The following is a 12,598-nucleotide window of genomic DNA, read 5'->3' as shown; positions in this document are numbered from 1 at the left end:
GGCATAAAAGGAGAATATTAAATAATGCAGAAGTGATTGTATTATATCTTCTGAGGGTGCACTGAAAACACTGTGTGTTTCAATTACAGACAGGAACTTAAGACTTCGTAGTTCTCTATTGCCTGCCCAGAGATGTTAAAGAATGCTTCCCACAGCTTGTCGTTTATTCAAAACTGGCTTTGGATAGGCTCAAGTTTGGTTAAATTTGAATAGTCACAATTTTTTTTTCATGTTATTGCTATAAGAGCAGCACAAAGAGCAAACCCAAACAGCTTTATTAGACAAAAGTCAACTTTCCACAGCCCCCACGTTGATCCTTCCTAGGCTTCCCATCTTCCTAAGCTCAATTGTTCTTTTTAGATGAAAACAAGCTGACCCCGGCTAAGCATCTTCTTGCGAAGAGGTTCATGACAAATGCAGTTTTGTAAAAGATTCCACAGTTGAGATGTAAACTATTTTTTGCCCCTTGTGTCCCAGCATTGAAAATGTCCTGTGAGAAAAGCACTAAGATTATTTTATTTGATTAATTGATCGTGCATTCCTTCTGTCTAGTATTCACTAGACACTTGTTACCTGCAAAGCAATAAGAGCGATTCAGGATTGTGGAAAAGTACAGTCTCTGACTTTGGAGAATTTGCAATCTTGAAGAAAAGTAAATGCATTTATCAACAGAGGTGTTGTCCAGCCTGTCACAACTGGACCATTTGTCTGACTCTTTCATTGCACAGGTGAGGAAATTACAGTACGGAGAGGTGAAACGAACCACCTGAACCACATCGCTGGTGTAGACACCACTGGGGGAATGGAGAAAGCACTGGCTTTTGAGCAAGCCACTGACTCCATCACTCACTATTTATATGATTTTGGACACATTACTCAACTCCCTGAGCGAAGCCAGACCTCAAAGGGCTGATGGGGGTTGCAGACTGGTGAGCAGGGGAACAGACTTCCTTCAGGACTGTTTTCACACAGATTTACTGTGACCTAGAAGCAGGAAGTGTGAAGTGTATGTACAAGATAAGGATGAAAGCGAGCTGATGTAGCTTCTCCATGCCTCCCTCCTTCCTCACAGACCCTTAACTAAAGGTCAGTGGTCAATGCAGCCCCCAGGGAGTGATAAACCTGCCAGGTCAGAACTCCAGGCTGCAGGCCCACGGCCTCCCATACAGACTGCCACAGTTGGGTACGTGGGTGTTCCATTTCTTACTGCTTCTTTGAGCCTAACATTGCCGGCCTCGTCCTACTACGCTTGTTAAACTTTACTTTCCTCACTTCTGGTATTTAGTTATATACAGACTCGGCAGGCTTACTCTAAGCCTTAGGCAAGATGGCCTTTGTAAAGTGCCCAGGAGGGTGCGTGACCCAGACAAGGTTCCTCAGAGATGGCTTTCTTAGATGAGGATATGAAAGTAGAACTCAAATTTCTGGACTCTCCAGCCTAATGCTCTTTTCAATACACCAAGAATGACAACTCCATTTAGTGCGTGTGTGGTTTGTGCCAATCAAATGATATATTAAAGGGGGAGATAAAACTATGGTTATTTAGAGAGCATTCCATGTCTAAAAATCCTAAGAACTCTGTTTAAATTTATTGGCTATATGAGTTTATTAGAGTGACTGTGTTTATAAAGAATTTGCCATAATTAGGAGCTTTATGATGTTAACTACCAGCTCAATAATATCATTAAAAAGGGAAGAAATTCCATTAAAAATGGAATAATGAAACAAAACAAACAGAGGATCAACTTAGAAGCGCATAGAACATTTATAAAGAAAATTACATGGGGCACCATGGCTCAGTCAGTTAAGCATCTAACTCTTGATTTCAGCTCAATCCATGATCTCATGTTTGTGAGTTTGAGCCCCAGGCGGGGCTCTGTACTGACAGCATGGAGCCTACTTGGGATTCTCTCTCTTCCTCTTTCAGCTCTTCCCCCACTTGTGTGCTCTCTCTTTTCAAAATAAAATTAATGTTTTTTTAAAAAAATTATAAAGAATTTTATGATCCATATGCAAAGGAAACTACAAAGCTCTTCTGAAATGTATAAAACAAGATGAACAAATTGAGATATATACCATGTTATCATACAGGAAAACAAATTCCAGCAAGTAAAATTATTTACTATTTGTTATATATTAAAGTTCCACACTAACAAAGAAACCATGAACGTGATGCTGATCTAGGTCCTAGGAAATCTATAACAAAGCATACTGCCTAAATTTTTAAAATAAACAATCAAGGCAGTGTGGAACATAAATAAATTTAATTTACAAATATAAAATTAGGGAAAATAATTATTTAATGATTGCCTAATTATACTTTAGTAATTCCCAGGATAACTGGTTAACCAACACAAAGCAAAACATGATTTGGATCAGCTCTTAATACTACACACCAGAGTAAGCCCCTATTGGATTACAGAGTCAAATATTTGCTTTAACTCTTAGCAAAGCTAGGAGAACAAAGAATAAAATACTTATGAAATCTTTAGAGGGATAGTATCTTTGGAGAATTTATTGTAATAATGGAAATTGCAAAGGAAAAAAATAAGTGGCTCAGAAAAATCAAGCAAGAAAATGCCTGTAACATAAAAAACTAACTAAAGTAAGAGAAACATAGTTGGGAAACATTTGTATTGATTATGAGAAAAAAAAAGTTGGCATACATAATATATAAATTATTCAAATCTTCAAAAATTAAAACCTCAAGAGATAAATGGTCAGTGGACACAAACATATAACTTACTTATGAAGAAATGTATGTATATTATATATTAGCAACTATATAATGAATATAATATATATTTGCATTATATTATAAATACATCATGTATAATTAATATTCTCAGAAAGATATTTATAAAAGTGGAAACTGGGAACAAGCAAAATGCCCAATATAAATTATACTACATCAACTCAACAGGCTACTATATAGGCATTAGAGTTATAATTATAAAACCTGGAAAAAATTTGTTCCTATTTAATGATGGAGGGGAGCCAGTAATAATTCCACTTACTGTGTATATTGAAGAAGACAAAACTCAAAGTCACTATTAACATTTTTCTGTAAATAAAATTGGGGAGGAAGCAGGAACCAGCTATACTAGCAGTTGAACAATTGTAGTTGTTGAATATTATGGACCTACTGTATTTTTCACCATATAGATGAAAGCAAAGAGTTAGAAGAAAACATGAATATCAGTGTCAAATGGCAAGTTATTAGGTTTCCAAGAGGAAGGATCTTTCACTGCACCAGAACCTTAAAGAAACCACTCATGTTTCCAAAAGCCTGGAGAATGTAAGCATTATGCCTTGGAAATCAAACGTATGTGATTTTTGCCATAACTTTGTCCAAGGAGCCTTGTTCTCGGCTGTTGGTATCCTGTTGATATCCTATTTGTCTTATCCCTTCCTGATGCCTTATTTTTACCATAATACTTTTTTCAGAAGTTTGCCTGGATTTAGAATTCACATGTAAAAAATGAAGACATTTCTTCTAATACATTTTGATTTCTTTTTATGGTCTTTTATCTTGTCCTTTACTGCATTCCATCTAACAGACATAATTTGGAGTATGGGTCAATAGCTGGGAGTAACAGACATGGGTTTAAACCCTGACTCAACTGTGTGACTTTGAGCAAATTACTTATTTTTAATCCTTGGATACCTTCATCTATAAGATGGAAATAATACTCCATAGGGTAATTATGAGGTTTAAACTAAAGGAGTTAATTCATGTAATGTACTTGGTATGGTATCTACTTCTAACATTAAACTCTCAGGTAATGACATATGACTATGATATATGAATACTTGAAATGCTATTCAAAATTTCAGCTACTAAGAAAAAAAAGAAAAACTCATAACCTTAAAATGGTTCTTCTACTTCTTTGAGTACCTTTGGTAGATCACGTTTCCTTACAGAGTCACGGTTTAATGAAAAAGAGAAATTCCCATATTTTTCTATCCTGTGTTTGCCCTTTTTTCTTTAATTTTTTTATTTGACAGGAGAGAGATAGGAGAGAGAGAGGGCAAGAGGGAAAGAAAGAGAATGTTAAGCATGCCCCATGCTCAGCACGGAACCCAACACACGGCCTGATCCCAGGACCCGGGGATCATGACCTCAGTTGAAATCAAGAGTCAAATGCTCAACCGAATGAGCCATGCAGGTGCCCCCTGTGTTTGCCTTTTTAAAAATGCCCTGATTTATTTATAAATTGGAATCGTGTCAATAAATAGGTATACCAAGTTCCCTCAATCACAGCACCTAAATGAAAACTTGTCGTTTACTAAAACTGGAGAGAAGACAAAGAGGAAAAATGCATCTATTCAGTCCTTGCTCTCTGACTTCAACAGTCCAGCAACCTCATTTCAACTACCAAAGGCTGCAGAAAGATCAAAACCAAAATCCACAACTGTTTGATAGAGTTGTTCATATTTAAAATTTTGCAAATGAAAATGAATCTCAGTTGAAAAGCTCAGGAAGGGAGAAAGGGATGTTTTAAAGAAATTAAATGCTGTGGCTCAGGCTCAGAATAACCACAGTTGGCCAAAAGGCAAGGTTTTCCTATTGTCACCGTCAGTGACTGTGGTGTAGGTTTTCTGGAGGCATGTTTTTTAAACACTCCTTGAAATCAGTAAGTGTAATATGAATATTACTTGGACTTTATTTGAATTTATTTGAATTTCAACAGCTACCAACAGATGCGCTTAGAAGGAATAGGCCCCCAATTCCCAAACAGCACAGTATTTCACATCTATTTTAGACTGTGAAATAAGATTCCGGGAAGATGCTTCTCAACCTTTCTTCCAGCTGCAGAAATACCTCCTCTTGTTACCCCGCTGACCTACACCAAGGGAAGCTGCTTGAAAAGATGCTCGTTTGCCAACAATCATGTTACCATTGTAACCCACAAATGGAAAAATAAACTGTTGGCTCCTCTTCAGAAAACCTATTCTCACATTGCCCAGAACCAGGTAGATAAATAAAACCATAGCGTTCTTTTCATTCCTTTCTCATTTTCCAAAATGATCTTGTTTTTATAACCTCAGCGAACTTATACAACGGGGCTTATCTACTAACAGTTAAGTCATATTAACGTTTTTCAAGGTAAAGGGTTCCAGAACTATCCCCTCCCCTGTTCCTTGGGACTTCACTCTATCTGTGCCCTCACTTAAACCAATTCGCTCTCCTTCCGGCCCTTCCCACCCCTCACTTTAGGATGTACAAGCCCTTCTCATTGGAAAATAAAAACCTCTAACCTGAATTCTCTCCACCTGTTGCCCTCTCTTATTTCTTTCCTTCACAACCAAGCTTCTGGAGCTAACAAATCCCCTGTTGAGTCAAGTGGAAACTCTAGGACTTTGCTTTCAGATACAATAGCAATGACTTCAGTGGGTGCCTCTCTACCCCAGGCACTCTTATAGGCCTTAAAATTATTTTACTTGATTACAAAAATGAAGGACTCATTCATGTTCATTATAACAAACAATACAGAAACAAAGACAAACTCAACCCCCCACCCTCACCACCTGAGCTCGTTATCTTATTTGACACAATCACCATGAGAAAATTAAGATTGAGAAAGTCTCAGGGTGTACCCTGCAGTGTTCAAGACGAAGAGCTTAGGGATCTGCCTGGATTCCTATCTTGACTTTGCCATTTACTAAGTGTCCACAAGCAAATTACTTCTTATTTCTGCACCTCAGTTTTCATATCTGTAAAATGGGGTAATGACAGTGCCAAGTTCAGAGGGTTCAGTGAGGAGATGATGCACTGGAACACAAAAATACTGTTGCGTCTAAAGAAAAAAACTGATTAAAAAAAAGAGACTGCTTTAAAATGATAGCTGAGAAGAAAACACTAGGCATTAGAACGAATTTCTGTTCACCATTCTGTAACTAGTATAGAGTCTAAAAGTGTCTTTTCAAGCAGCTGGAAAAGTTTGCTCAAAAAATATGCTCTTGCAATGATGACACCATTGATGCACTTTTTTAGGTCATGTTATTTTTTTAAAAGATCCCATAATGTTTCAAAGTCTCATAAATTTTATTGATTTGCTATAGTATCAACTTATTTTTAATCATTACTTTTATCGCAATTAAGTTAGAATGGTTATGTTTAACATTTAGATACTACAAACATTTTATGTAATGTTTTATACTGCCTTTTTCTTATAATGGCTCTTTACATCCGTAGGCTAATCACAGTCACCCCGGCCATCTGGCTCCACCACGCTGGGGCTGGTCTGCTAGACCAGCACCCTACACAGACCTTCAGCCCCTTACAGTTTCATGAGCCACCATCATGTATATTTGCTCTTTCTGAGTGCTGTATTCCTAGAAAATGATTAAATCACAATTATTGACTTTTCCAGGGTAAATCATTACCCACTCTCTGGTAACTAAAATATTTTCATTCCACTTCTATTTATATACTTTTTCTAAGAGGCTGTAGAGAGATGACTGCAGCTGTAAAGCCACTTGGTTAATCACTCAAAGCCTCTTTTTCACCACTTCCCTCTGCAAACAGTTTCATGGGCTTTCTGTGGGAAACTGAGGCAAGTAACCAAGTGTGTATCTCCTTCTCTTGTCTACCAGCATTCTTTCTGGTCTTAAGTGAATAACACTGGATTGAGGCCCTCAGAGTTCTACACTGGGTGGCCCGGCCCAAGGAACCATGGCTCTGTGTGCCAAATTATACAAACACACTTGCTTAAAGAATTTAAGTCAAGAGTGAGAGATCCCTTTCAAAGCAAGGAAGAAGTGCTCAACAGGATTTGAATAGTCAAAGAGAATTAAGACTCCATAATTCACGGACTCTCTTCATTCATCTTATATTAGGTTTATCCATTAAAAGATCATGGGTTTTTTCCCCCATTTCCCAGAGAATTTAAACACTTCACACACAATTCTATGAACTGCAAGATTGTGGCTACACTGGACTTCTCCAAAGAAGTCATCTTTTTTCTTTCCTCATTTTTCTTTTCTCTTTTTTCTTCCCTTTTTCTGTCTCTATCTCCTCCCCCCACCCCCTTCCCTCTTCCTCTCTTTTCTTATCTCTATTTCTGTTTCTGGTTGACAAGACAGTTCATATATTTTGTATTCTCTCTCTTAATTCCCCCTTTGTAAAATATATATATTTATATACATACATACATACACATAGTCATAATGTTTCAAGCCCCAACTTAAAATCCTATTTTGTCCTTTTCAGTAGTTTCTAGTCTATCCTCTAGGACTCAAAAAGAATGAAAGACCCCAAGAGAAATGACCATTCCCACTAAATCCAGTATAATCACCATTCACTATCTAATTAAAAAAAACACACACATATACATTCCTTATTTCTGATCAGCTACTATATGTGTAACTTCCTTCTAGGCACTCTGAGAAAAACAGCAAAATATAGGGTATGTGACATTAATATGAAATTCTAAAAGTAGCTGCTTTCCCACTAACTGATTTCAGCAGAGGCAGCATAGCTATATAACCTTGGCCCTAGTATATATGCCCAGCTTTAAATCTTCTGTCATCCATCAGTTTAGATCGCCTAAAGCCCTACATTCATGCCATCCCCAGTCATCCCCCCTCATTTCTCAATGATTTTAGCTCCTGGCTCATTCTCACTGCTTTCTGGTCTTATCTTTCCATGATTTCAATATACACATCAGTGATCCTTCATCCCCTGGTCTCATGGTTCACTGACCTCCCCACCTGGAATTACCTCATCCTCAATCTGCCTGATCTGAGCGGCGTTTGGAACAATGAGTAAGATCCTGACCAATCCTCTGCGTTCCACTCCCAGACCACTATGGCATCCCTCCAGCTCACTCTGGTACTTGGCCCAGCAACCCTTCAATTCCTGGATCTTCCATTGCATTGATCAGGCCACCTGTTCACTGCCCCTCATCCCTGTATGTCCTCTATTCCTCCAGCTTAAATTCTAAGATTGATTATTGTCATCATTCTTTTGCTCTTCTTGCTTCAGCTCTAAGTCTAACTCTGCTTACTCATGCTGTGCCTATATACTGAATGTGGCTGAAGGAAAACTCCCAACCATGCTGACATGCCTCACTTCGAATCCATGGCCTTGAGGCTCTCTTCTCAGAATCCCAATGCCTCTTGCCTCCTCCTCACTTGCTTGATCATCTTGCTTTCTGCCTTACTGGGAACACTGAAGCAATCAGAAGAGAACTTCATAGATTCCCCCACTTCTACCCACCAATCAGCATACACACCCTTACCCTTTGTCTTCCTGCAGTTCCTACCAGTGAACTTGTCATGCTCCCATGGACAGCCAGCTCCTCCTCCTCCACTTGGGCCCCAGATTCCATCTGATCTCATCTATTCAAGGACATCCATCCAAATGATTCTCCTTCCTCTCTCCTCCATCATTAATTTCTGCTCCCTACCAAATCAGTGACATCAGCATGTACACATACTTCCTTTTCTCCCATTTTTAAAACACTTTCTTTGACCCACTTTCTCCATCAGCTATCATCCCCCTTCTGTAGACCAAAACTCCTCAAGAGTCGTGTATACTTGCTGCGTTCACTTTCTCCCTTCACATTTCCTCTTAAACCCATTATAGCAAAGCTGTCACCCTCCCACGCTTCCAAAACTGTTCTTGTCAAGTGATGACCCCATTTCTCTACTTCCTTTTAGAGCAAATTCTTCAAAATAATTGTCAATACTCACTGTCTCGAATTTCTTTCCTCTCATTCCCCTTAAAACCCACTCCAGACCCCTCACTCCATTGAAAGTGCTCTTCCTGAGTTACCGTGAGTTTTTGTTGTAAAATCCAATGGCCAATTCTCGGCCTTCATTTTGCTTGACCTGTCAGCATTACATCACACATTGAACCCTTTCCTTTACACATCAGGCTGCCAGCGCGCTTCACACTCTCATCCCCTCCTACCTCAGTGGTCTCTCCTTAGTCTTGTTCTCCTTGACCTTATAATTTTGGAGGCCCCAGGGCTTAGTCTATCAATAGTCACACCCTTGGTGATTTCTTCCAGCTCTCTGGCTTTAAATATCATGTATGCTGATTATTCCCAAATTTGTATCCCTGCCCCAGACCTCTTCTGAGATTCAAATTTCTAATGCTTACTATCTCAACTCTTGTTCAACAGTCATTTTAAACTCCACTCATCCAAAAGTAAACTTCTGATTCTCCTGTAGAGATCTGCTCCATCACAACCTTCCCCTTCTGTTTCTGGCAACTCCATCTTAGCAGATACTTAGGTCAAAATCCATGGAGTCATTTTTTACTTCTTTGTCTCATTTCCCTTACCCAATTCATCATGAAACCATGCTGGCTTTACCATCATATTACATCCACCATCCATCTCCATGGTTACCACTTGGTCTGAGAAATTTCTTTCACCTGGACTACTTTGATAGCCTTCTAAAAGATCTCCCTCATCTACCACTGCCCCCATCCAGTATATTCTTCACCCAGGACCTACAACGATCCATGCAAAACCGAAGTCAGATTTTGAGTCATGTTCAAAATTCTGAAGGGGCTTCCCATTTCACTAAGAGCAGAAGCCAAAAGTCTTACAATATACTATGAGACCCTACTTGACTTGGCCTTATTCACTCTGCTTCAGTCACAGTAATCTGGTTGTTCTTTGAACACCCTAGGCATGCTCCTGTCTTAGGGCCTCTGCTTAGCTCTTCTCTCTCCCTGGAATGCTCTTCTCTAAAATATCCACTAGCTCTCTCATCTTTGAATCCTTGCCAAAATCTAACCTTTTCAATGAGGCTTCTTCTGACCACTCCATTTAAAATTACTGCTCTCTACTCCTTAACCCCAGAAAGCTCAATTCCCTTATTCAACTCTTGTTTCTTTTCCATTGTACTCATAATTTCCTAGTATGTGGTACTGTTTAAGTGTTATTTATGGTCTTTCTCCTCTGTTAGAAACTCCAAAAGGAAAGAAATCTTTGCTCTGTTTACCAATATACCCTAAGGGTCTAGTAGATTGCCAGGCATACCACAGGCACACAATCAATATTTAATGTTTAACAGACTCTGTATTCCTTAAAGGTATGATAGTATTTGTCTCAAAGCCATTACAGCTTCATGCTATTTTGTGCAAAGATTCCTTTCAAACTCTTGATTCTATTTGTTGTTTCTAAATCTATTTAAGCTTTCTGCCAATTTCAGTTAGTATCAATGAAATACATTCCATGAAATAATATATTTCAACCAGGTTTGAAAATGCATTGGCATAATGCTGTCCAACATACTCTGATAGTTGTTAAATCCCTACTGTAACTTTTTTTTCATTCCAAATACTGTTTACTTATTCCCTCTCTCCTTTTATTGTTAATCTTTGTTGATACTCTACTGTCTTTCATTTTTCTCCTCTTATGTTCCTCATTACCTTTTCTCTACTTTCTTTGGCCTAACTCTGATGATCTTTTACACATTAATCAAGTTTTATTCTTAGATGAGTGATATAATGCTCACCAGTGCTCTAGTTTCCTTTTTCCTTCCGGTTCAGGGTAGACAATAGCATTTACCTGACCTTTTGAGGCTAAGCAAAGCCATCTGACTAGCTCTGGCTAATGACACATGCCACTTTAAAAAAAATTTTTTAATGTTTATTTTTGAGAAAAAGAGTGGGGGGGTGGAGAGAGAGAGAGAGAGAGCACACACAAGCCAGGGAGTGGCAGAGAGAAAAGAAGACATAGAATCCAAAGCAGGCTCCAGGTTCTGAGCTGTCAGTACCAATGCAGGGCTGGAACTCACAAGGCAGGAGATCATGACCTGAGCTGAAGTTGGGTGCCCAACCGAGCCGCCCAGGTGCCCCAACATATGCCACTTTTGATGGAAGCATTTAAAAACACAAGCATGGAGAGATGATGGGCTTTTCAATAAACAGGGTCTGGTCAATTCAGTATTTATATGGAAAAAATGAATCTTGATTCCTATCACACTATTCACAAAAACCAGTTTCAGATCAACTGCAGGAACAATCTTACCTAGAGAGGTAAGATTTCTTAAACAGAGCATAAAAATCACTAATCTAAAAAGGGGAAATAATAAATTGGAATACATTACAATTCAAAATTTTTGCTCATCCAAAGACACGGGTAAAATAGAGAAAAGCAGCTCAGAAAGGGAGGAGATATTTACAATACACCTGTCTGTAAGTGGATTTGTATCTAGAATGTATAAAGGATTCCTACAAATCAATACGGAAAAAAAAAGCGCAGAATATTCAATAGAAAAATGCGGAGAAGACTCAGATACCTCATAAGGAGAGGATATCAAAATGGCCCCAAAACACACAAAAATGTTTTCACTTTGTTACATATTAGGTAAATGTAATTTAAAACCCCCATGTGATACCATCACACACACACTAGCAGGGCAGAAATAAAAAGGATGACACAGGTTATGGAAACAGACTATCCTGAGACTGACCCATAAAGGGCCTGAAAGCAGCCTCTAGGTAAATGATAGCATCCTGAAAATTGGCTTTCATTGTGAAGATCCACATGGTCCTGGTGGGGACAAGGGCCCAGAAATCTACGGCACAGGGAGGCTGGGATCTGAAGAGATGGCTGGAATAGAGGCCAAGGAAACAAAGATTGAAAGGTGTGCCATCTTCTCAGGAGCAGTGGATGAGGAGGAGAGGGCTGAAGTGGAGGAGGAGAAGCCAGGAGGTGAAGAAGTTAAAGCAGTGGAGGAAAACAAAGTGGTAAATAAGGTGAAGGGGAAGGCAGGCCTCTAGTCCCTGAATGTGTATCTCCACATGAGCCCCCTGGAGGCCGTCCAGCCAGAAATGGACACTGAATGCTCAGGCTGACAGAGCCATACTACAGGCGGAGCACAAGTTTGCGAAGGTATTGCAACACTACCTAGAGTGGAGTAACTACATCATTCAGAATATCCCCAGCTTCTGGGTCAGAGAATTTTGGAACCACCCACAGCTGTCCACCCTGATTAGAGGCCAAGAAGCAGAGATGTTAAGGTACATAACAAATTTAGAGGTGAAGGGCCTCAGATGCCCTAGGATGGGCTCCAAGTTCTTCTTTCAACAAAAACCCAGAGTGCAGAAACAAGCTCACTGTCAAGGATTCTGAGGTTAGAATGCCCAGCCAAGTGATGTCTCTTGCCACTCCAATCATATGGCACCCAGGCCATGAATCTCAATCCTTCATTCATAGGAACCAAGATGTCATCTGCAGCTTCATTGCCTGGTTTTCAGACCACAACCTTCCAGAGTCTGACAGAACTGCTGAGATTATCAAAGAGGATCTCTGGCCAAATCCACTTAAACACTACCTATTGCATGAAAGAGCTCATATAGCTAGACTTTGCCAGATAAGGAAGCCAGTGGAGATCCCTTTGGGTTCCAATGTGGTTAACCTCTGCCCTTGGAAATACTCCCATACAGATCCCCAACCACTTCCAGCTGGATCTTGCTTTGGCAACAACACTAGGTATGCCTATTACTCTTTTTGTGCTGACCTTTCAGCATCTTCCCTCCTTTGAACATTCATTCTTCATGTTAGACCTTCATGGCAGTTCTGCATTAACATTACATGCTACGTGGCACAGTTCACACTCTTGTAAGCCA

At 39.4% G+C, this 12,598-nt stretch overlaps 2 protein-coding genes across 2 annotated transcripts in view; one reads left to right on the top strand and one right to left on the bottom strand.

Moving 5' to 3' along the window:
• ACYP2 (acylphosphatase 2) overlaps positions 1 to 12,598 on the bottom strand; it is a 158,249-nt gene that overhangs the window by 33,264 nt on the left and 112,387 nt on the right. The window lies entirely within an intron of this gene.
• On the top strand, positions 1,098 to 12,386 carry TSPYL6 (TSPY like 6). Its single transcript, XM_077772350.1, is given in 7 exon segments — positions 1,098 to 1,183; positions 6,200 to 6,309; positions 7,808 to 7,916; positions 11,479 to 11,805; positions 11,807 to 12,056; positions 12,058 to 12,358; positions 12,361 to 12,386. Coding segments are annotated over 7 exon segments (1,209 nt in total).

Source organism: Crocuta crocuta, unplaced genomic scaffold, assembly GCF_008692635.1.
Source record: "Crocuta crocuta isolate KB4526 unplaced genomic scaffold, BGI_CrCroc_1.0 scaffold830, whole genome shotgun sequence".
Lineage (NCBI taxonomy): Eukaryota > Metazoa > Chordata > Mammalia > Carnivora > Hyaenidae > Crocuta > Crocuta crocuta.
This window is presented reverse-complemented; position numbering and strand designations above follow the sequence as displayed.